This window comes from Neoarius graeffei, chromosome 13, assembly GCF_027579695.1.
Source record: "Neoarius graeffei isolate fNeoGra1 chromosome 13, fNeoGra1.pri, whole genome shotgun sequence".
Taxonomy (NCBI): domain Eukaryota; kingdom Metazoa; phylum Chordata; class Actinopteri; order Siluriformes; family Ariidae; genus Neoarius; species Neoarius graeffei.
Genome location: NC_083581.1, coordinates 62,110,849 through 62,136,867, shown reverse-complemented (window position 1 = coordinate 62,136,867; position 26,019 = coordinate 62,110,849). Strand labels below are relative to the sequence as shown.

Genomic DNA, 26,019 nt, shown 5'->3' with positions numbered 1-26,019 from the left:
GGAGACGAAAGATCCGCTGTGGCAGCCCCTAATCGGGAGCAGCCAAAAAGAAGAAGAAGAAGAAGATTAAATCTGCTGCAATCCAATCCAATATAATCTGATTCTATCCAATACTTTCTGTTGTCTCATCTCATCTCATTATCTCTAGCCGCTTTATCCTGTTCTACAGGGTCGCAGGCAAGCTGGAGCCTATCCCAGCTGACTACGGGCGAAAGGCAGGGTACACCCTGGACAAGTCGCCAGGTCATCACAGGGCTGACACATAGACACAGACAACCATTCACACTCACATTCACACCTACGGTCAATTTAGAGTCACCAGTTAACCTAACCTGCATGTCTTTGGACTGTTGTAATCTTGATAATAATAATAATATAATCAATTATAATGAATAATAATAAATTTATGATTGATGCCTCCATTCATTTCAATCCTCATCTCATCTCATTATCTCTAGCCGCTTTATCCTTCTACAGGGTCGCAGGCAAGCTGGAGCCTATCCCAGCTGACTACGGGCGAAAGGCGGGGTACACCCTGGACAAGTCGCCAGGTCATCACAGGGCTGACACATAGACACAGACAACCATTCACACTCACATTCACACCTACGGTCAATTTAGAGTCACCAGTTAACCTAACCTGCATGTCTTTGGACTGTTGTAATCTTGATAATAATAATAATATAATCAATTATAATGAATAATAATAAATTTATGATTGATGCCTCCATTCATTTCAATCCTCATCTCATCTCATTATCTCTAGCCGCTTTATCCTTCTACAGGGTCGCAGGCAAGCTGGAGCCTATCCCAGCTGACTACGGGCGAAAGGCGGGGTACACCCTGGACAAGTCGCCAGGTCATCACAGGGCTGACACATAGACACAGACAACCATTCACACTCACATTCACACCTACGGTCAATTTAGAGTCACCAGTTTACCTAACCTGCATGTCTTTGGACTGTGGGGGAAACCGGAGCACCCGGAGGAAACCCACGCGGACACGGGGAGAACATGCAAACTCTGCACAGAAAGGCCCTCGCCGGCCACGGGGCTCGAACCCGGACCTTCTTGCTGTGAGGCGACAGCGCTAACCACTACACCACCGTGCCACCCCACTTTCTGTTGTAATCTTGATAATAATAATAATATAATCAATTATAATGAATAATAATAAATTTATGATTGATGCCTCCATTCATTTCAATCCTCACATTTTAAATTGATCAATCCAAATTGTCCAATCAGTGCAGCCCCATAATGTATACTGTGTCAGTAGCTGTAGCATTTGAGGCACAGCATCTATTTAAAGTATAAAGTCAGAGCCTCGGCTTGTCTGTAAAAGTCTTTTCAAACCCCTCTCTTAAACACATTTTAATTAATCAGTAATTCTCACTGGTCTGGAAACAATGTTCCTTGTAACCTTCAAGCAGTGGAGCTCTATGGCATCAGCTCAAGCAGCCGTCATTGCATAATCAACAGTCTGCAATCTGAATAAAGAAGTTGTGGTAATGTATTTTACCTCTGTGCTTTGCGCCTAGCTCCCCTGTCGCAGACTTAATGAATTAAGTGGGCAGATAGCCAAAACACTGAGAGGGAAAGTAGAACTGGAGAAAAGATTGCACTGAATGACATGACTCAGTGGATATCGACAGCTGCCAAAACTCTCTGTTCATGCTCGTGCAAAGGAATAATAATAAAACATTTATTGGAAAGCATTTTCAAATTATTCATGTAGTATATATCTCTATTAAGAGTTTATAGGGCTTAGCCTCACAATTAATCAGTGTATTACTGCATTTATATTACATTCATAAGTACAATTTGCATTTACAAATAGAAAATATCTGGAGAGACTCAATTAGCATATGCAGTTTTCTGGAGATTACACAATTCATAAATGAGAAGAAAGAAATATTGCATCAGGACAAGCTTATTCCAATTGTTCTTATGTTAAAGAGTTTAGCCTTAATGGCAGATGAATTGAATCCTAGTAAAGAAAATTCTTCTTACCCTTGAAAATAGTGTATAAAGGATTGAAAACAATGATCAAATCATTTTCATCTGTCATCTCAAGGTAACAATACTACAAGAAGTCAAACTTGGAAGGATATTAACAATGAATATACAGTAACGGCTTATCTTCAGGATTGTTAATAAACCATCAAATCATTTTCTTTCTCAGAAACACACTCCTCATAGGTCATTTCTAAGGATGTCTGAAGCAGTGCGTAGTCGACAGTAGGGGTCTCTGTGTGACTGGGATTGACTCCCTCCTGCAGTGCAGCACTGCAGACTACCTCATTCCTATTCCTCCCTGAACAACTCATTAATCTTATTGATTGTCGCGTACCTCATCAGCTTAAGCAGGAGGGACTTGGCTCTTTTATTTCTGCAGTGCACGGGACAAACGCAGAGTTGAAGTTTAAAAAGAGGAGGGCGACCTCACAGCATCGTGTTCAAAGGCCTTTTTATGTGGGATGTTCCTCTGCAGTGTCATAAAGCATTAGAATGTGGGAATCTGCACCATCCAGGAACCGGACACGGAGAGAAAAGTGCAAGATAGTGCAAGTTTACAGTACTCCATAAATTGTGTTGAGAGCACAACCCTGAGGTGTAGGGATGCAGGCTAGGCCAAGGTCAACAGCTCAGTGTTAACCCTTGTGCGGTATTCGTATTTTTGTTACTCAGCCTGTGTTGGTGGGTCTGGTGGACCCGTTGCATTTTGGTGCTTTAAAGTCAACACAATCAAACAATTTTACATGAAATACTTAATAGATGTTTACTTCAGGCGGCACGGTGGTGTAGTGGTTAGCGCTGTCGCCTCACAGCAAGAAGGTCCTGGGTTTGAGCCCTGGGGCCGGCGAGGGCCTTTCTGTGTGGAGTTTGCATGTTCTCCCCGTGTCTGCGTGGGTTTCCTCCGGGTGCTCCGGTTTCCCCCACAGTCCAAAGACATGCAGGTTAGGTTAACTGGTGACTCTAAATTGACCGTAGGTGTGAATGTGGGTGTGAATGGTTGTCTGTGTCTATGTGTCAGCCCTGTGATGACCTGGCGACTTGTCCAGGGTGTACCCCGCCTTTCGCCCGTAGTCAGCTGGGATAGGCTCCAGCTTGCCTGCGACCCTGTAGAAGGATAAAGCGGCTAGAGATAATGAGATGAGATGAGATGTTTACTTCACCCCAATTACAAGCAACATAAACAGCTTATATGGTTAATATTTGCCCTTTACCTTTGTTAGATTACATTTATTTAAAAAAAAGCTACTCGTTTTTTGTTTGTTTTTTAATAAAATGTAATTTTACAAAAAGAAAATCAATTACAGTCAAGATATGAGTGGAAAAAAAGATGTTTATCTTCAAATTTACAAATGAAGCAAGGTTTTTTTCATAACAACTGATTTTTATTTCTTTGAATTTCATTAGAAATTTAACCCATTCAGTTCAGTTTACACAACACAAGCTGAACACATATAGTAATCATTGTCAGTCTATACAACACATCATCCCCATGCTTGTCTTCGTTTTGGGACTGGCTGATGCTCCAGCTCATCCTCTTCTTCAAAGTCACTGTCAGACTGAATTTTCAGAAAGGTGATCCTCACGTTCTGAAACGTCTTCCTCTACATCATCATCAAAAGCTTCTCCGTCTTTCAAAATCATTTGCAAGTCTATCTGAGCAGAGAATCTTTTGGCCATCTTGATCAGTTGTGATAAGGAGCCACATTGGAAAAGCTAGATTTATTGTGTCCTGCCCCCAATTTATGGGAACTTCTGTCTTGGTTCCCGCAAGTCAGAGGGTAAAATGTGTAGGAATGTGAGAGCAGACAGGTGCCGGTGCTTGAACGGCAGGGGCAGAAACACAAAACACACACACACACACTAACAGCAGGCCCAGACAGGAGGAGGACAGAGTGAAGGTACACACTTTTATTCGCCCGGGGTCCAGTGGACCCGAACATCCTGTATGTAATATAAATGCATAGGGTGGGTGTACAATGTGCGGTCATCGAAAATGTGTTCTGATATATGTTCTTCACAGAAAATGAGCCAAGGCCAATGAGTCTGAGTTTGAAAAAATAATTAATCGTATCATTGTTCCTTTGATAAAAAATGAAAACGGTCCCAAAGACCCGAACACCATTCAAGGGTTAACTGTGCAGCATTTATTCATCAGTTCGTCTTAGGCTCCAGATCTGTAGAATCTGAAGATTGGTGGATCTGGAGTCTATCCTGGAAACACTGGGCACAAGGCAGGAATACACCATACCCAGTCCAATGCAGTACACGATACATACACACTCACATGCTTGTTCACAGGGCAAGAAAGAGTTGGCAGTGCACCTGCAGGCATGTAAACCTACAAGAGGACATGTAAAATTCCGCCTGAGGCAAAAGATCAAACCTGGGACCCATGAGCTAATAGGCAGCAAAATTATCCTCTGCTGCACCATGTTGGATGATACTGAAGATATTTTATTTCTTTAACACAGTAATATTTAACGGCGGCACGGTGGTGTAGTGGTTAGCGCTGTCGCCTCACAGCAAGAAGGTCCTGGGTTCGAGCCCCGTGGCCGGCGAGGGCCTTTCTGTGCGGAGTTTGCATGTTCCCCCCATGTCCATGTGGGTTTCCTCCAGGTGCTCTGGTTTCCCCCACAGTCCAAAGACATGCAGGTTAGGTTAACTGACTGTAGGTGTGAGTGTGAATGGTTGTCTGTGTCTATGTGTCAGCCCTGTGATGACCTGGCGACTTGTCCAGGGTGTACCCCGCCTTTCGCCCGTAGTCAGCTGGGATAGGCTCCAGCTTGCTTGCGACCCTGTAGAACAGGATAAAGCAGCTAGAGATAATGAGATGAGTAATATTTAATGTTTCTTTACACTCTCGGAAAATAAAGTGCATTATTGTACCTTTAGGGGTACAATGGCTTGTCACTGGGGCAGTACCCTCTAAGGTACTTATTTGTACCCTTTATATACTGCTTGGGACCATATATGTACCTTTCTGGCCCTAAAAAGGGACACGTAGTTACCTTGAGGTCTAATAATTAGCCCTAGGGGGTACATTAGGGCGGCACGATGGTGTAGTGGTTAGCACTGTCGCCTCACAGCAAGAAGGTCCTGAGTTCGAGCCCAGTGGCCGGCGAGGGCCTTTCTGTGTGAAGTTTGCATGTTCTCCCTGTGTCTGCACGGGTTTCCTCCGGGTGCTCCGGTTTCCCCCACAGTCCAAAGACATGCAGGTTAGGTTAATTGGTGGCTCTAAATTGACCGTAGGTGTGAATGTGAGTGTGAATGGTTGTTTGTCTTTGTGTCAGCCCTGTGATAACCTGGCGACTTGTCCAGGGTGTACCCCGCCTCTCGCCCATAGTCAGCTGGGATAACCCTATAGAACAGGATAAGTGGCTACAGATAATGGATGGATGGGTACATTAGTGGAGATTGTACCATGGGGTACAGAAATAGACTCCTACTGTACCCCTATTTCTGACAGTGTATACATATAATCCATTGTGCACAACTCCAGTCCAAGAGGAGTACATTTTGATGATTTTTTTCTCTGTTCCAAGATGCAAACATCTTACAAAGGGTAACTCCAGAATTATTGGCTCACATCATAAACATCAGCAAAAATTAATAAATGGAATTGAACTTTCTCTCCATAGACAACACCATTATACTCCATGACTAACATACTATTGCCAAGTTCTTTAATGGGTTCATTCTAATTATAGTACCTATATGGATTTCCATGCCATTGCAAATTTTAAGCTGGCTGCCCATGTGTTTTAACATCCCTCTAAATCAGCAAAACAGTTTGGGGCCCTGCAGGGATCTGTGAATTGAAGCCATTAGATTTTACTGGTCAGTTGAATTGAATGGGTTTAATCCAAACCTTGGTTACTCAAAAACAGGCAGATCTATAAATAATGGCAACTTGGACTTAAATTCAAGTCAACTGTAACAATAGTATCAAGAATACAGCCATGAAGTGGTACATCACACAAATCACAGAAAGGGGTTTCCAAGTCCTGAAGTTTGGAGCTCTAATGTAAAAATCACCTAATCTCTGTTGCATCACTCACTAGAGAGTTCTAAACTGCTTCTGGAAGCAACATCAGCACAAGGACTGCACATCTGGAGCTTCATGAAATGAGTTCCCATTGCTGAGCAGCTGCACACAAGCCTAGATCATTATGTGCAATGCCAAGCATCAGCTGGAGTGGCGTAAAACATGCCGCCACCGAACTCTGGAGTGGTGGAAACATGTTCTTTGGAAGGATGAATCACGCTTCACTGTCTGGCAGTCTGATGAACGAATCTGGCCTTGGCGGATACTAGAATGCCAACTACCAGAATGCACAGTGCCAACAGCAAAGTTTGAGAATGGTCTAGGGCTGGTTTTCAGGGTTTGGGCTGGTCCCTTATTTCCAGTGAAGGGCAATGTTAATGCTATAGCATACAAAGTATACCAACTTTGTGGCCACAGTTTGGGGAAGGCCTTTTCCTGTTCCAGTATGACTGTTCATCGGGAGGCCCATGGTTTGACAAGTTTGGTGTGGAGGAACTCCAGCGACCTACACAGGGCATGGACCTCAACCCCACTGAACACCTTTGGGATGAATTGAAATGATGATTGTGAGCCAGGTCTTCTCGTCCAACATCAGTGCCTGATCACATAGTCTTCATGCAGTGAAATGATCAGACTTTGCTGGACTCTGGCCCTCCAGGACTGGATTTGTACCACTCTGATAACAGGCTGCCCACTGCTCTATGTGTGTGCAATCATTGCTCACGTGTGTGTTCACTGCTTCAGATGGGTTAAATGCAGAGAGGAATTTCACAAGTGTGTGATGAATAAAGTTGTGCTTTCTTTCTTTTTTTCTTTCTTCAATATGTTTCAAAAAAAGTTGGAACAGGGCAACAAAAGACTAATTATATTAATTGGCAACAGGTCAGTAACATGATTGGGTATACAAAGAGCACCCCAGAGAGGCTGAGTCTCTCAGAAGTAAAGATGGGGAGGGGTTCACTGCTCTGTGAAAGACTGCATGGGCAAACAATGCAATAAGTTAAGAATAATGTTCCACAGTGTAAAACTGCAAAAAATTTGGGGATCACATCATTTACGGTATATAATATCATTAAAAGATTCAGAGAATCCAGGAAAATCTCTGTATGTAAGGGAGAAGGCTGAAAAGCAACACCGAATGCCTGTGATCTTCAGGCCCTCAGGCGGCACTGCATTAAAAGCAGACACAATTCTGTAGTGGAAATCATTGTATGGGCTCAGGAACACTTCAGAAAACCATCATCTATGAATACAGTTCATCATTGCATCCAAAAATGCAAGTTAAAACCAGATATAAACAATATCCAGAAACTCCGCCGCCTTCTCTGGGCCCGAGCTCTTACGATGGACTGAGGTGAAGTGGAAAACTGTCCTGTGGTCTGACGAATTGAAATTTTAAATTCTTTTTAGAAATCACGGACACCACACCCTCTAGGCTAAAGAGAAGAGGGACCATCCGGCTTGTTATCAGTGCACAGTTCAAAAGCCAGCATCTGTGATGGTATGAGGGTGCATTAGTGCACCTAACATGGGTAGCTTGTACATCTCAGAAGGCACCATTAATGCTGAACGTTTCAGAGCAACGTGCTGCCATCCAGACAAAATCTTTTTCAGGGAAGGCTTTGCTTATTTCAGCAAGACAATGCCAAACTAGATTCTGCACGTATTACCACTGCATGGCTCCATAGCAAGAGTCCAGGCGCTAAACTGGCCTGCCTGCAGTCCAGACCTGTCTCCCATTTAAAACATTTGGTGCATTATGCAGCACAAAATACGACAAAGGAGACCCCGAAGTGTTGAACAACTGAAACTGTACATCAGGCAAGAATGGGACAACATTTCACTTTCAAATCTACAGCACTTGGACTCCTCAGTTCCCATATATTTAGAGTGTTGTTAAAAGTAGAGGTGATGCAACACAGTGGTAAACATGCCCCTGTCCCAACTTTTTTTGAACCGTGTTGCTGGAATCAAATTCAAAATGAGCATATATTTCTCAAAACAAACAAACAATTCTGTTTCAACCTTTGATATGTTGTCTTTGTATTATTTTCAACGAAATATAGGGTTTCCATGATTTGCAAATCATTGCGTTCTATTTTTATTTATGTTTTCCCACAGCGTCCCAACATTTTTGGACTTGGGATTCTGAGAAATCATAAGACTTGTTTATCACTAGCTGTTGCCTCTGGAGTAGTGAGTCAGTAAATGGCCTAGTGAGCGTCAGCATAGCCTTTTGTCTACGGTCACATGCTTAGTCAAAATGTGTCAACTAGATACTTCCTCTTGTCTGCTCTGTAGCTCTAGCTTCAAGAATGGAAAGCGTTCACTTGGAGTCAAAAAGTGTGTTGACTGTGGTTTACCAGCTACACTAGCTTGGATGGATATGATATGTGGGGACTATGACTGGCTTTAGAGATCAAAATTCAGGAAGAATTTTCAAATAAGATCATGATGTTTCAGTGTGCTAGTGACCATATCAACACAGATAACAATGAAACACAGTCACACTGGAATAGGTTCAAATGACTCTTGGTCAGTATAACTTTAGTAAAAAAAAAAAGCTTAACAAACCAGAACATTAATTTAAAAAAAACCCACATCAATAGTATATCAGTAAAGTGTACTATGTAAAAACCACAAATTTCCCTTTTGACTGAATTCTATTCAAATGACATTTACTATAAAGATAAAATGATCTGTAGCAGTAATTATCCAGATATCCTGTAGATTTCACCAGACCGGATTTCATCATTACATTTATCAAAAGCAGTCTGGTTGCAGTTTAAAAAAAATAGACGTGCTACATATCCAACTTTGTTTAAAACAGAATTTCAAACACGGTGTTAGTCCATTCCAAGGCACTCTGTGCTGCGAGATGAGTTTAGTCAGGGAAATTAACTGAGGTAATCGAATAATATGTCCACAGTATGTTCCGAGTTTTGGTCACTAAACTGTAAATGTCCTCTAAATTCTCACAACCCTGAGCTGAAAATTAAGAGAAAATAAAAATGTGCCAGTATAAAGAAATGACACTGCTACACTGTGAACATAAAGCGCACTTGGACTCGAGGGACTGTATCATGTGACTATAGTCTTCTTTAATCCTTGAAGGCACTCCGATTTCAGAAAATAGATCTTGAGCACTCGACACCCACACACATTCACGCGCTCCTCCGTGCAGAAAGCGTGGTCTTCACTTTAACAGTGCATCGGCTTTTCTGCGAAAGCACACTTTTCTAGACGCTACAGAGCGGCTCGTTTGAGTGTGGTGTTCTCGCTCAGGCGCTGAAGGTCAACAAGCCACCGGGTTTTCACTTTAACACTCACTTCTCCTCCTTTTCACCTTCACTTTCACCCTCCCCAGTGTGGGAGACACCAGGCCGGTCTGTGTGAGAAAGTGAGTGTGTATGAGCTGTGTACTGGGATGGCATGTCCGAGTTGCTCTGTGTGTCATGGCTCCGGCAGCAGAACTGAGCCGCTAGTCTTGCCCGTATTGGCCGAGTGCACAGAACAAACATGATGCAGTTTGCGGCTCCTTGAAAGGTGTTCCCGATTCCCTGCGCAAAATCCAAACAAAGCAGAACAACTTTAACAACTCTGATCTGAGTTGATCAGGAGTATGCACTGAAAGCACATTGTCATGTTTTATTCCTTGCTTATGTAACACAAAGAGGAACTGATCCTTAACACAGGTAGGTTCAGTTCTGGGAAACTAAGCTACATTTACAGGCTTCCACGTGATAAAGCTCACAAAACCTCAGAACATAACACTTCTTTAAAATGCATAAACAATAGCAAACATTTCACAACTAGGATTTTTTAAATGTTATTCATCATTATTATAATAATTATTATTATTCCCCCGCTCCGAAAGAGGAGGGGTTTACTGTTTTTTTTTTTACCTCTGTCTGTCCGAAACACTCTTTTTCTTGGCAACCACAAATCATAGCCACTTGGTACCAAACTTCAGCTTGGGGTTCTATACCATGTGTACCGTTTTCAGGTCTGTTGCACACCGACTTCCTGTTTACCGTCTGAATGTATTTACGAAACATACAGCGTGGATTTACAAAATTTTCATCACACTTTTCTCAGCAACTACAAATCATAACTGCTTGATATTTGGTACCGAGCTTCAGCTTGGGGTTCTATACCGTGTATACCGTTTTCAGGTCTGTCGCACACCGACTTCCTGTTTACCGGCTGAATGTATTTACGAAACGTATAGGGTGGATTTACAAAATTTTCGTAACACTTTTCTCAGCAACTACAAATCATAACTGCTTGATATTTGGTACCGAGCTTCAGCTTGGGGTTCTATACTGTGCATACCATTTTCAGGTCTGTCGCACACCGACTTCCTGTTTACTGGCTGAATGTATTTACGCAACATATAGGGTGGATTTTGATGCCATTTCAAGAAGCAAAATGCTATTTCAAAATGACAGTTTACCAGGATGCTATTTGAAATCCCTGGGGAGAACACTGCTCTTTACTTACTTGTTTCAGGGTTAATTATTTGTTTCGATTGCTTGCGTTCTGATATAAGCGAGAGCGGGGGTATACGTAAGTGAGCAATAGTAGTGTACAGTTGAGCTCGTTTTTTATTTCTTTTTTTCATTCAAAAACCAAAGTTTGCCCTTAACTGTATACACACTGGATTGCATTCTACCTCACTGGGAAGTCACAAAATTAATAAATGAAAAATGTGTGTGTGTGTCATGCTTACATACATGTAAGGTGACCAGCACAGGGTTCTGTCTGGCCGGAGAGTCAGTGAGCAGGAGCACGAAGCGAACAGTGCTCCATATGCGCAGTATGATGAAGATGATAGGGATGAGGGTGAGCTTTCTGTCTGCCATTGCAGGAATTGAGTGGGAAAGTCGGTTACAGGCCAAGATGGGTCGGTACTCAGAGAGGGCTGCATGCTGAATGGAAAAGTGTGAGACGCTTACTACAAATAAGAATCGGCAACTGGAACTGTAAAAGTTATTGGATTTTGAAGCCAATGTCATATGGATTTATTATTTCGCTGTAATAAAACAATACACCCAGTTACTGAAACATTAAAACGACAATGAATACCAGTTTCAGCCAGCTATATGATGAGAGCGTAAAGCTGGATTTAGCACTGGATTTAAACTGTGGTTTATGAGGTGTAATAATACACAAAATAGGATGAAATATGAATTCTGAAGCTTGTTTCCAGATACGGCTCTCTACTAAATACCATTCATCCCATAGATCAAAATACAAGCAGCAGATTAAACGCTGTTTTAAAACTTTAATGTATTGCCGACACTTCTCCTTGCTTTAAGCACCAAAGAATATAGCAAACCCGAGACAAATGAACAGAATATACGTAATTAGAACCTCTCGCTAGTTTCACATAATGCAGTATCTATACAGCGCAGACGGTTTCGCATTGTGACATCTATAATGCAAGTGCAAACATAGTCACCATCAGCTTACCGCTTTGTGAATGTGTCTCTTGATGAGGATGTAAAGCACAGGCAGTATCACATAGGCAAGCAGTTCCCATATTTTGCCAGTCAGTAACATCCACATCACATGATCGTCTTCTTCAATGCTGATCCAGCACCATCCAACGGACACCTCGGACGCATCATAGCCGATCTTCTGCAGGGACACAGCTGCTACTGTGATTGCCAGGGGAACACCCCAACTAGAACAGACCGTATTAGAGAAAAACACAAAGTTATACAGAGTGTTTGACAAATGGTATTGGCATTTACTAACTCGTGACCTCCAGCTACAGTGCTTCACACAGTTGGATACAGCTGAATCATGTTAAATAATTTATTTAATTATATCATTTATTTACTCCCTGCATTCTGGCCTTCTTGTCAAAATAGGATAGGATGTACACAAAATGTCACCCCCCCCCCCTTTCTTTTTTTGGAAAAGAATAAGCACCAGCTCATCACATGTCAAATCCATCGTCACACAATTATTTTTGTGGAATGCTCGCATAATCGTGTCGTGTTTAATGTGAATTTTAATGTTGTGTTAAAGGAACAGTCCACCGTACTTCCATAATGAAATATGTTCTTCTCTGAATTGAGACGAGCTGATCCGTACCTCTCCGAGCTTTGTGCGACCTCCCAGTCAGTCAGACGCGCTGTTACTCCTGTTAGCAATGTAGCTAGGCTCAGCATGGCCAATGGTATTTTTTGGGACTGTAGTTAGATGCGACCAAACTCTTCCGCGTTTTTCCTGTTTACATAGGTTTATATGACCAGTGATATGAAACAAGTTCAGTTACACAAATTGAAACGTAGCGATTTTCTATGCTACGGAAAGTCCGCACTATAATGACAGGCGTACTAACACCTTCTGCGCGCTTCGACAGCGCACTGATACCTTCACTCAGGAGTAAACAGGAAATGTAAACAGGAAAAACGTGGAAGAGTTTGGTCGCATCTAACTACAGCCCCAAAAAATACCATTGGCCATGCTGAGCCTAGCTACATTGCTAACAGGAGTAACAGCGCGTCTGACTGACTGGGAGGTCGCACAAAGCTCGGAGAGGTACGGATCAGCTCGTCTCAATTCAGAGAAGAACATATTTCATTATGGAAGTATGGTGGACTGTTCCTTTAAATTCATCAATGATTTTTTTTTACATTTTCACATCGTTTATTCATGCCATGCACATACATGCATGTGGAAAGATCTTTCAGCTCATCAACTATACAAGTCCCAGTGAATGAGCATTACAGAAAATTAATCAACACCCTCTGACCAATGAGAACTGCTAAATGCATATGGTTAGAGCGCCCCGTCCAAAAAAAAAAAAATTTTTTAGTATTGCAGATACTGAGATACGCCTGCTGCTTTTTATTTAATTAATAAGGTTAAAAAAAAAACCCAAAATAAATTATTCTGTGGGATTGAGCTGAAGAGTTTATGGTATAAATTTATATTTAATAGTAGGTCCGAGCTTAGTTTTTTTTGCTCGTGACACGAATGCAGTAAAAAGCAATCTAGGCGAGTCCTGTTGGATTTTAAGAGGGCGTGGGAACTTCACGCATCGACATAATAACAGCGTGGGAAATAAGCCTGGACTGGCAGACACTGACCGGTAATTTTCGCATTTGTCCGTCTGTATTTCAAAAGCATCAACTCGGATGGCCCATGAAAAATTGTAAAGATATGAGTCTAATCTACTTCTAATTTTCTTCCAAATGTTACACTGGACGAATATGTTACGTCATAACACGGCCTGTGATTGGCTAATCGCGGATGCTCTTGATGAATGACAAGTTGCCTCTCATCAGCGAGTCGGAGTGCATTCTGGCATGACACCACGTGACACTGTTATCAGCTGGGTAGGTATACCACTAATGTTAAAAGAAAATAGACTACTACAGGTTTTGGACCCTGACAAAGTGTTTTTTCCATCGTATTTTAACCCTCTGGGGTTGAGAGCTTCACTGGCGAAGCTCGGCAGGTTTAGAATGAGTAGGTCATGCATTTAGATAAATATCTTTGTGAGTTATCATCATACAAGCATGATAAACATATTGACAAACGTTATACTTTACACTTTTCCCTATGTACTCACTGCCAAATAATATATATATATATATATATATTTTTTATTAACTAAATTAGATGAAACATAAAACTTGTCCCCTTACTCAGGCCAAGTTTACATTAGACCGTATCTGTCTCGTTTTCTTCGCGGATGCACTGTCCGTTTACATTAAAATGCCTGGAAACGGGAATCTGCCAGGGTCCACGTATTCAATCCAGATCGTGTCTGGTCCGGTGCTGTGTAAACGTTGAGAATATGCTGATACACTGTGCTGAGCTCTAGCTGACGTCGTCACTGGACAACGTCACTGTGACATCCACCTTCCTGATTCGCTGGCGTTGGGATCTCACACACAGCGGCTCAGTCCCGAATCACTGCTCGTGCGCTTCACTCGCGTGCTCTGTGAGCTGCGCAGGGCCGGAGTGCGCACCCTCCAGAGGGCACTCGCTGTTCAGGGCGGAGTGATTTGGAGCGCAGGAGGAAGCGCTGAGCTGCACTGAGGTTTATTTACACATTTCAACCTCCTTCAGGCGCTTAAACTCAGTGAGAACATGAACATCACAGCCAGGTGTGTTTATTTGCTGGAGAAGGTGTTCGCTTGCCATCCTTCCACTTGCAAGTGGTGAGTGACTTGTGCATGCCCGATATGCACTGGGATCATGTGACGTGCCGTCTAATTAGTCATGTGATTAGCATATCCGTGTATTGGCGTTGCTGTGTGCACGCGAATCGTGTATTGGCGTTGCTGTGTGTACGCGAATCGTTTTAAAAACGTTAATCTGATGATCCGCTGATTCGAAATAATGTAAACAGGGCCTCAGTCACACCAGAGTCAGAGTGCTGAGCGCCCACTTACACATTCATAAAAGACTATTCACATGGTAATGGCATGATAATCACTTTCACTCTTTCAGTTTCGACTGGTTTCTCTTTCGCGGTATTTTCTTCTAAGTTCTAGTGCAGCAGGTTTGAGTCTGGATGCCAAATGATTTTAAGTCTAGTTTTGAGTCATTTAAAAAGTCATTTTGTTACAAAGTTACTTGGAATCTCGTCCTCAAAATTATATTCAGTTTGTAGTGTAATTAACAACTAATGTCTCATGTAATTTGGCCTTTAAAGATCACAAAAATATGCCTGGAAATAGCTGAGAAGTCATCTCCAGGCATCTAAAGCCCTTCAGCTTCTGGGGCTCTAAGGTGGGCCCAGGACTCCCGGCTGCCTTGTTCCAGGCCTTTGGCCCGTCATTCGGACAGGCTGAAATTTGGGCAGACAGATAACACGTGACAGTCTGCTTAAAATTCCTTATTTCCCACACTGCAATAACCATGTATTCCCAGACTGCACTGTAGACTACATGTAAAAAGTGTGTGTACCATCCTTTTATGTTTATGGTATCATTAACACTCATGTCCACAAGCCAAAATGATAAGATGCTGCAGCAGACTTACTGCGTACACACACGTGTCGGCTGTCTGGCTACTGCTTATACTCATTAATAGGGTATCCCTGTACTTACTATACCCTGTGTATGTACATGGTACACGTGCCGTTTGGGGGTGAGCCTCACTTTGATTTTTATGACAACAGCTCGATAGGTCTGTGAGAGATGTTGATTTTTGCAACGGCTCTGAAGAATATCTGCTTGAAATCCCACGAGTCTTGGGAACTGAGCCTCTGGCGGCCCCCCGGACCCCTGCACTTACTGGGTTGGTGGCCCCTTCCCATTTTCCTGGATCCGCCCCTGTATGATTCACTCCTTGACTGTTGATGTGTCAGCAGCATTCTGACCATAAACCAAAATGAGGATGTGAAAATCTGAATGAAACTATCAGTTCAACGAAACTATCAGTCACTCTCTTCTGCACCGTACAGTTTTGCATCTTGCAACAGCTTTAATCGACGTATGAGGAGATTGACAGAAATTAGAGAGAAATAATTTACAACCCCAAATCAGAAAAAGTTGGGATGGTATTGAAAATGAAATGAAAATACAGAACAGTGATTTCTAAATTGACTTTGACTTGTATTTCATTGCAGACATGATGAGACCAAGATGTTTCATGTTTTGTCTGGTCAACTTCATTTCATTTGTTAATATACATCCATTCCTGCATTTCAGACCTGCAATAAAAATAACAGAAAATAAAAATAACAGAAATCCCAAAATATCAAAAGACACAGCTCCTCTAGTCACTAAACATAACTGTCAGGTTTCGTGAAAAAATTCCTAATAGTTTTTGAGTCATGCTCCGGAAACTAAAATGTTTACAGACGGACAGACACAGACGGACGGACGGACAAAGCGGTAGCTATATCCCCCCACATTATATGCTGGGGGGATATAAAAGGTGGACCAGGTGAAATTTAGAGCTACTAATGAGGATAAACAATTAAATAATGATGTGATTTGAAACAAGTGATGTCAACAGATGATTGTAATCATGATTTGCTACAAAATCAGTATCCAGGAAAGGCCGAGTCTTTGAGGAGAAAAGATGAGACGAGGATCTCCAGTTTGTCAACAAACGCATGAGAGAATTATTGAAATATTTAAAAACAATGTGCATAATAGTATTCAATGATTTCAGGAATCTGAAGGAATTTTGGTGTGTAAAGGGAAAGGGCCCAAGCCTAAGCTGAACACCTGTGATCCTTGATCCCTCAGACGGCACTGCATCAAGAACTGTCATTCATCTCTAGCTGATATAACCGCATGGACTCGGGATTACTTTGGGAAACCTTTGTCAAGCACTACAATACGGAGTTACATTCATAAATACCAGTTAAAACTTTACTGTGCAAAAAGGAAGCCTTATGCTAACTGTGTTCAGCAGTGCTGGAAATTCTCTGGGCTCGGAGACATCTGGGATGGATCAGCACACAGTGGAAACATGCATTGTGGTCAGATGACTCAGTATTCCAGGTCTTTTTTGTAAGAAATGGATGCCATGTGCTCCGGATCAAAGAAGCAAAGGACCATCCAGACTGTTACCAGTAACAAGTCCAAAAGCCAGGGTCTGTCGTGGTATGGGATTGTGTCAGTGCCCTTGGCAAAGGTAACTTACACTTCTGCGATTGCAATATTAATGCAGAAATGTATGCTGCGATTCTGAAGCAACATATGCTGCTTTCAAGACATCTTTTCCAGGGATCTTTCAACAAGACAATGCAAAACCACATTCTGCATACATTACAAAGGCATGGCTGTGGATGAAGAGGGTGCCTGTCCCCTCTGTCCCCAATAGAGAATGTGTGGCGAATTTTCAAATGAAAAATGCAACAAGGACCCTGTACTGTTGCACACCTTACGTCCTGTTTGCAGGAAGAATGGGACAAATTAACACCTGAAACGCTTCATCACTTGGTGTCTTTAGTTCCTAAAGATCTTTTAAGTGTTGTGAGAAAGAATGGGAACATTATAAAATGGTAAATGCTTTACCATCCCTTTTTAAAAAAAAAATGTATTATAAGAATCAAAATTAGTGTTTATTTTGAAAAAAACAATATTTGATCTTTGACCTCATGAATTATGTGCTGTTGTATTGTTTCGAGTGCAATACAGGTCAAAGATTATTTACAAATCATTGCTTTCAGTTTTGATTTCATAGCAATTTTATACTCAGTAGCCGGTTAATTAGGCGCATCTTGTAGTACTCTCAGAAAAACGGTTATAAACCGTACCGTTCCTTATTGCTTATAAGTATGCACCTTTTTTCTTTAAGTATCTTTTACCTAGAAAGGTGCATGCGTGCCTTTTTTGTTTAAAATGCTACTCAAAAAGCTAATTACAGTCTAAATTGCATTATAATCCATATTTACAGGTAAAAGATAAATATTAGGCGGCACGGTGATGTAGTGGTTAGCGCTGTCACCTCACAGCAAGAAGGTCCGGGTTCGAGCCCTGTGGCCGGTGAGGGCCTTTCTGTGCGGAGTTTGCATGTTCTCCCCGTGTACGCGTGGGTTTCCTCCGGGTGCTCCGGTTTCCCCCACAGTCCAAAGACATGCAGGTTAGGTTAACTGGTGACTCTAAGGCCCTGTCCACACGGCAACGGATTCAGGTGACTCCGATACAATTGCTTATCGTTTAGGCCTGGCGTACACACGGCACTGGCGTTTTGGGTGCCCAAAACGCAATCTTTTTGAGAACGGGTTCCAGAGTGGAAAGATCTGGCAACGTTGCCGTTGTGAAGTCGTCTGGATGAGTAGAACGGATTTGTTTACGATGACGTCACAACCACATGACTGTGAGTGCTTCATGCCGGGTAGAAGTGTAACAAACTCGATGCGAGTTGTCAACAAATCCTATAACTTGGTTCATGAGATGCGCTTACAAAATATTTTCACTGTGAATATTTATTGTGTAATGGTGCAAAGTGAGAGAGAGAGAGAGAGAGAGAGAGAGAGAGACTCTGCCCTTAGGGCAGAGTCAATCCCGCCAGCAAAAATAGGGAAAAAAAGGAGCGATCTCACCTCTTCAGATGTTGATTTAAGTCCTACAATACATTCCTCAAAAAGGGCGTAGAAGAGCAAATTAATCCATCAACGTGTAGCATTCAATTTATTCCGGAACATTAAAGACACCGCCTTCCGCGTAGAATCATACGTCATCCTCGCCGCCATATTGGATAGGTCAAAGCGGAGAATAAAGATTCATGTGCTGCGTTTAACTGTACCAACAGGTTTACCGTCCAAACGAGATCACATGGGATTACCTTTCACAGGTGAGAAACAACAAATTAATCCATCAACGTGTAGCATTCAATTTATTCCGGACCATTAAAGACGCCGCCTTCTGCGTAGAATCATACGTCATCCTCGCCGCCATATTGGATAGGTCAAAGCGGAGAATAAAGATTAGCTGCGTTTAACTGTACCAACAGGTTTGCCGTCCAAATGAGATCACATGGGATTACCTTTCACAGGTGAGACTGGAAAAATACTTTTCATTGTATTTGGTCATTATAATGTAATTTTACGAACAGATTTTCCTGACTTTGTGGCTAATATGAAGTCTCGCGCATAATAGTTTATGCGCATGCGTCCTTACTTCTTCTATTGTTCTGGTGTCTCCGAAGGGACCGTCTTACAGCGCCCCTAGAGGTGTGGCATGTGTATTGCATCGTTTTCAGCAAGCGTTGCGTTGCCATATGGACCTGATATTTTACTGATCGTTGCCCATTTGGACGCAATATATTTTTAAATAACATCTCGTTGCCGTTGTCGTGTGGATGTAGCCTAAATTGACCGTAGATGTGAATGTGAGTGTGAATGGTTGTCTGTGTCTATGTGTCAGCCCTGTGATGACCTGGCGACTTGTCCAGGGTGTACCCCGCCTTTCGCCCGTAGTCAGCTGGGATAGGCTCCAGCTTGCCTGCGACCCTGTAGAACAGGATAAAGCGGCTAGAGATAATGAGATGAGATGAGATAAATATTAAAAGATGCAGATAAAGGACTAACCTCAGTGACAAAGAAAGGAACAGATAAGTAGGCCATGTTCCCCTCCGAAAGTGTACAGCGTACACAATATACAGTACTACGCAAGTCTTCGGCATACTTTTTTTTTAAAGTACAAACTTTTTATTTTATGACTTCCACATTGCTGAGTCAGTACAAAACCAATTTAGATTTCCAAACCCTATTTTTACAGCACAAAATTAAATATTTGTATGTCGGTAAAGAAAACAGGATATTACATAAGAGATCATTTTTCAGGCAATAATAATAATAATAATAATAATAATAATAATAATAATAATGAAGGCTACTGGGTTTTGCTGCAAAAATAAAAAGCAAATGTGAAAGTCAAAAGTCTCCAGAAGAACTGTGGCTGGTTCAATTTCCTAATAAAACTGCACAAATTGTACCCGAGACAATTTTTTTAAAATTAAGTGAAATGCTTCTACATTAAAAATACACTATAAAGAGCAGTAAACAGTAAGAAGTGGAACTAGAAGAGCACTCGGTAGAGTTCATAACTCTGCCAAGCCACGCATCAACATCAAAATCAAATCACTTCAACCTAAGATAACACTAAAGCTGTACGCCGAATTTCACTTTTTGAGTTATGTTGGGAACAGACCAAAAATCCTGTATCAATATACATATCCGGATTTGCATCAAAATCTAATCCATTGTTCCTTGGCCGGGCGGCACGGTGGTTAGCACTGTTGCCTCACAGCAAGAAGGTCCTGGGTTCGAGCCCCATGGCCGGCGAGGGCCTTTCTGTGTGGAGTTTGCATGTTCTTCCCGTGTCTGTGTGGGTTTCCTCCGGGTGCTCCGGTTTCCTCCGCACTCCAAAGACATGCAGGTTAGGCTAATTGGTGGCTCTAATGCCGCTTTTCCACTACAAACGCGGCTGAGTCGTGCCGTGCCGAGTCGAGCTGAGTCGAGCTGAGCGGGGCTGTTGGAGTTGCATTTCGACTACAACCGCGCTGAACCGTGCTGGCTGGAAGTGGGTGGACACATTGGGTGGAGTTAGCGAAAGTGGGTGGACGTCACGTGATGTCGTTAAGCAGCGCAAACAGTGACATCAGTGACAGTGGCGGAACAAGTCAGAGCCTGGCCGGGGGCGGGGCAAATGACCGGGCCCTTTATTAAAGCTTATCATAACATCATTTTAGGCTACAAAATGTCCGCAACTGCGGTGTTTACCAATTTCAACACTACCGGGTGCAACTATGTTATTTAGTACATCAAGTCCTTCAAACGAACATGTAACTCAGAAACAAAAAACATTAGGATACTGTACATGGCTCATAATAAAACATCAATAGCCTATACTGCGCACATTATTTGAAGGGCATACGAATGAGCGCTCAGAGTGGTGACAGGAAGAGTCAGAAATAAAAGGAGGGCGGTGCAAACCTCACTGAATGCACTGTGTTTACCAATTTCAACACTATGGGGTGCAATGTTATTTTGTACATTAAGTCCTTCAAACGAACATGTAACTCAGAAACAAAAAAACATTAGGCGACATACTGTACATGGCTCATAATAAAACATCAATAGCCTACTGCGCGCATTATTTGAAGGGCATACGACGAGCCTTGCGCTCCGCGAACTCGTCCACGATGCTCTGTATGTCACTGATTCAGTGAGCTTTTAAGCGGTAGTCTCACGACCCGGATAGTAAACAATAAACATGGAGGACATGGAGTCGTTAGTGTTGCTGGTCTTGGTGCTGTGGCCAACAGATACTGGCAAGAGCGTATAGATGAGGCGAGGCGCATAAGGCTTCAGAAATTCTCCTAATTCGTAATTCTTCTTCTTCCGGGTTTGCGGTGTTTACAGATCCCAGCGTGCTCGCGGGGCGTGTGTGGGCATGTGAGGACACTCCTCCTCACCAATCAGTGCACAGGGGAGTGTCTGCTCACGCCCCCAACCTCAGTCGGCACGGTTTGGCTCGCTTCAGCCCCACTCCAAAACCGTGCGAGTTTTAGGGGCTAAGCAGGGCTGAAACGAGCTGAGTCGTGCTGGTTTTTGGTAGTCGAAACGCGAGCCGTGTCGGGCTGAAGTGAGCTGAAGCGAGCTGAAGTGAGCTGAAAAAGGGTAGTGGAAAAGGGCCATAAATTGACCGTAGGTGTGAATGTGAGTGTGAATATAAGCGGCTACAGATAATGGATGGATGTTCCTTGGCCCATGGCTCATCTTTCCTCAAAAATTTAACAAAATCTGTTCACTACTTTTTGAGTTACGCTGGGAACAGGCAGACAGACAAACATAGGCGACAACATAGCTTCCTCCAACAAAGCTGGCAGAAGTAACAATGTCAATATTTGGTGTGATAGCCATTTGCTTTAAACAAACAAACAAACAACAATAATAGTTTCAAGCGTAACGTGTGCAGTTTTGTAAGGAAATCAGCTGTAGGTTTTACTGGTTTCTTCCAGAACCAGTCACGGTTCTTCTGGACACTTTGACGTCACACTTACTTCTTATGCTTGCAGCAAAACCTAGTAGCCTTCATTACGTTTTTTTGAAAAGTGTCTCTTATGCAACATTCTGCTTTCTTTACTGACAGACAAACATTTTTCTGTAACATTTCATTTTGTGCTGGAAAACTAATGTTTGGAAATGTTTTTGTACTGACTTGATAATGTAGAAGTCAGAAAATAAAAATATATCATAAAAGTTTATACTAAAAAAACAAAAACAAAGGGCACACAGTAGCTACCAGTCAGTATTCAGTATTCAGGTTCTGCTGTGGGCGGCACGGTGGTGTAGTGGTTAGCGCTGTCGCCTCACAGCAAGAAGGTCCTGGGTTCAAGCCCCGGGGCCGGCGAGGGCCTTTCTGTGTGGAGTTTGCATGTTCTCCCCGTGTCCGCGTGGGTTTCCTCCGGGTGCTCCGGTTTCCCCCACAGTCCAAAGACATGCAGGTTAGGTTAATTGGTGGCTCTAAATTGACCATAGGTGTGAGTGTGAATGGTTGTCTGTGTCTGTGTGTCAGCCCTGTGATGACCTGGCGACTTGTCCAGGGTGTACCCCGCCTTTCGCCCGTAGTCAGCTGGGATAGGCTCCAGCTTGCCTGCGACCCTGTAGAAGGATAAAGCGGCTAGAGATAATGAGATGAGATGAGGTTCTGCTGTGGGGTGGCACTGTGGCGTAGTGGCTAGCACTGTCGCCTCACAGCAAGAAGGTTTGAGGTTTGAGCCCAGTGGTCGACAGGAGCCTTTCTGTGTAGAGTTTGCATGTTCTCCCTGTGTCTGTTGGGTTTCCCCCACAGTCCAAAAGCATGCAGGTTAGGCTAATTGGTGGCTCTAAATTGACCATAGGTGTGAATGTGAGTGTGAATGGTTGTTTGACACATAGAGATGTGTCAGCCCTGCGATGACCTGGCGACTTGTCCAGGGTGTACCCCACCTCTTGCCCATAGCCAACTGGGATAGGCTCCAGCTTGCCCGCGACCCTTCACACAAGAAAGTCTATCTCATCTGTTTGCACATCACACTACAATCATTTGCATTACTGGTGTATCTGCTGCTATTGCTTATTTGCACTACTGCTCATATACACCTTATAAGCTACTCTTCTAAGCACCTTCTCCGTTACAGATATTGAAAGAAGAAAGAAAGCACAACTTTATTCATCACACACTTGTGAAATTCCTCTCTGCATTTAACCCATCTGAAGCAGTGAACACACACATGCACACACACGTGAGCAATGAGCACACAAACATACCCAGAGCAGTGGGCAGCCATGCTAACAGCGCCCGGGGAGCAGTTGGGAGTTCGGTGCCTCGCTCAAGGGCACCTCAGCCCAAGGCCGTCCCATATTAACCTAACCACATGTCTTTGGATTGTACTGCATTTGCACTACTGCTATTTTGTACATTGATTTTAGAGTGTATTTTTATCTATCTATCTATCTATCTATCTATCTATCTATCTATCTATCTATCTATCTATGTTTTTCTTAATATAAATATTTTTTATCTGATTTTACAAGTAAGGTGAGAGAGAAATGGCATTTCAATTCTCCTACATAGGGCGGCACAGTGTACACTCAAAAAAATACACTCAAAAAAATGATTCTTGGTCCAGGTAAATATTAAGAAATAGTTACACATAAAATTTAAGTAAAGTTTATAAAATTTAAAATATATTCAATTAAATCATATAAACGCTATGTGAACTGGCCTACTACGAACTATATCTAAACAAATCATGTATACTTTACTTGATGAGATCTCGTAGGGACTGACATGCACATCACACTCCCGCACAGTAGATGGCAGGTGGCAACATTTTCAGTCATTGTGTCAAACTTCTTCCTACTAAATTGTGACCTTATTGGTACAAATAATTATATTTAAAATTTCAGAAACACGATATGTGAAATTCATGTCACAATTCAAGCGGAATCAAAAAATCGTTTTAATTTCACCATTGACTCATGGGGATGTTGTGGCTCAGGTGGATAAGGCGCCATACCATAAATCTGGGGACCGGGTTCGATTCCGACCCGAGGTCATTTCCCGATCCCTCCTCGTCTCTCTCTCCTGCTCATTTCCTGTCTCTACACTGTCCTATCCAATAAAAAAAGCCCAAAAAATATCTTAAAAAAACATTGAGTCCATTTATCCACGTAAGGTTTATTTAAAAAAAAATCCATAACCATTATGTAATTTATTTGCATTACCTTAACATGGTTGAAACGTGTACCATAAAGCTCGGTATTTACTTAAAGTTTATGTGATAGAATTACATGGAAAATTGTCATGTGATTAAATTACATAAAGTCTATTTTTTAGGGTCAGTTATTTTTTTGAGTGTGGTGTAGTGGTTAGCAAGGTTGCCTCACAGCAAGAAGGTTCTGGGTTCGAGCCCAGCAGCTGGCAAGGGCCTTTCTGTGTGGAGTTTGCATGTTCTCCCCGTGTCTGCGTGGGTTTCCTCCGGGTGCTCCGGTTTCCCCCACCGTCCAAAGGCATGCAGGTTAGGCTAATTGGTGGCTCTAAATTGACCGTAGGTGTGAGTGTGAATGGTTGTCTGGTTGTGTGAATGGTTGTCAATGGTTGACATGCGGTTAGGTTAATATGGGACGGCCTTGGGCCCTTGAGTGAGGCACCCAACTCCCAACTGCTCCCAGGGTGCTGTTAGCATGGCTGCCCACTGCTCTAGGTATGTATGTGTGCTCACTGCTCACGTGTGTGTGTTCACTGCTTCAGATAAGTTAAATGCAGAGAGGAATTTCACAAGTGTATGAAGAATAAAGTTGTGCTTTCTTTTCTTTATATAAATATGTTTTATCTGATTTTACAAGTAAGGTGAGAGAGAAAAATGGCATTTCAATTCTCCTATATCTCATCTCATTATCTCTAGCCGCTTTATCCTTCTACAGGGTCGCAGGCAAGCTGAAGCCTATCCCAGCTGACTACGGGCGAAAGGCGGGGTACACCCTGGACAAATCGCCAGGTCATCACAGGGCTGACACATAGACACAGACAAACATTCACACCTACGGTCAATTTAGAGTCACCAGTTAACCTAACCTGCATGTCTTTGGACTGTGGGGGAAACCAGAGCACCCGGAGGAAACCCACGCGGACACGGGGAGAACATGCAAACTCCACACAGAAAGGCCCTCGCCGGCCCCGGGGCTCGAACCCAGGACCTTCTTGCTGTGAGGCGACAGCGCTAACCACTACACCACCGTGCCGCCACCGATTCTCCTATATGTCCTGGATATATTGTGAATTGACAATAAAAAAATATTTGAATCTTTGAATAAGTGCCAGACATCCATCTTCTACCGCTTATCCGGATCCGGGTTGCAGGGGTAGCACAGCCTAAGCACAGCAGCCCAGACTTCAAGATCCCTGGCCACCTCCACCAGCTCTTCCGGAGGAATACCGAGGCGTTCCCAGGCCAGCTGAAAGATGTAATCTCTCCAGCGTGTCCTGGGTCTGCCCCGGGGTCTGCTCCTGGTGTGGCATGCCCAGAAAACCTCCCTTGGAAGGTGTCCAGGGGGCATCCTAACAAGGTGCCCGAACAACCTCAACTGACTCCTTTTGATGTGGAGGAGCAGCGGTTCTACTCGGAGTCTCTGCCGAATGACCAAGCTTCTCACCCTGTTTCTACCGCTTGAATAAGTGGTTACGGAGAATAGATGGATGGATGTTCTGCTGCAGTGATGCACACTGATAATATGATATAAAATATATTTAGTAGCCTGTGTAAATAGGATGAAGTTAAACAGAAAGAGAGGAACAGAACAACAACAACAACAACACCCCCAGTGCTACCTGATGAGATGAAAATATAAGACCAGAGTGTCGGCTAGTCTCTGACTGGACTTCACGATGAAGATGTACAGGTAGACACCAATAGCCACAGTCCAGAAGAAGGAGCTTGTGTTGGAGAAAGTGGAAACGGCTCCTTGGACGACACAGTCCCAAGTGTTTGCCTTAAAGACCTGATAAACTCCGTATGAGTAGGAGAGGGCAGAGAGGAAGTCAGCCACAGAGAGGAAGACTAAGAGCTGCCTCGGGGTGGTCCTCAGGTCGGGCCACAGCAGGTACGAACTCACGACCAGCACAGAGCCCAACACCGACACAGCACACGACAACAACACCACAACCTGCTCAGATACAGCCACGTCCGCCTGCTGCCACAGCGCCATGACTCACACACACACACACACACACACACACACAGCTCTCTCAAACCGGATTAGGATCTGATTCAGTGTGGAAGCTGGAAGAGGAAAGTTACTCAGCAGGATCCAGCTCGCGTTGTTTCCGTCGACGCGTCGCGTTTGGAACCTGAAAGGAGACTTTCAATTCCTGGTGAAAGACAAAATGTCCTGAATTTTAATTTCCTACGTATACTTCTCAGTTCAGACAAGTTTCGTCACTTGAGGAAGACATGGAAGTGTGTGTGTGTGTG

At 43.1% G+C, this 26,019-nt stretch overlaps 1 protein-coding gene across 2 annotated transcripts; it reads right to left on the bottom strand.

The window, feature by feature from the left end:
- Positions 1 to 3,442: 3,442 nt before the first annotated feature.
- gpr157 (G protein-coupled receptor 157) lies at positions 3,443 to 26,011 on the bottom strand. 2 transcript variants are annotated; one of them, XM_060938290.1, is made up of 4 exons: positions 25,377 to 26,011; positions 11,542 to 11,755; positions 10,803 to 10,997; positions 3,443 to 9,626 (listed from the first exon to the last, which is right to left on the bottom strand). In XM_060938290.1, the coding sequence occupies exons 1-4, from the start codon at positions 25,751 to 25,753 to the stop codon at positions 9,393 to 9,395; spliced, it is 1,020 nt and encodes a 339-aa protein (XP_060794273.1). In that variant the 5' UTR covers positions 25,754 to 26,011; the 3' UTR covers positions 3,443 to 9,392. The 2 variants fall into 2 exon arrangements, with proteins under 2 accessions (XP_060794273.1, XP_060794274.1); XM_060938291.1 differs by having other exon boundaries at positions 9,441 to 9,626; positions 10,799 to 10,997.
- Between the last annotated feature and the right edge of the window lie 8 nt (positions 26,012 to 26,019).

Excerpts from the sequence above, each read along its gene's own strand:
- gpr157 (XM_060938290.1), bottom strand. The coding sequence starts at position 25,753 with ATGGCGCTGTGGCAGCAGGCGGACGTGGCTGTATCTGAGCAGGTTGTG. Across the intron at positions 11,756-25,376 it reads TTATATTTTCATCTCATCAG|TTGGGGTGTTCCCCTGGCAA; the intron begins GTAGCACTGGGG and ends GGTCTGTTCTAG. Across the intron at positions 10,998-11,541 it reads AGAGACACATTCACAAAGCG|CATGCAGCCCTCTCTGAGTA; the intron begins GTAAGCTGATGG and ends TTTTCCATTCAG.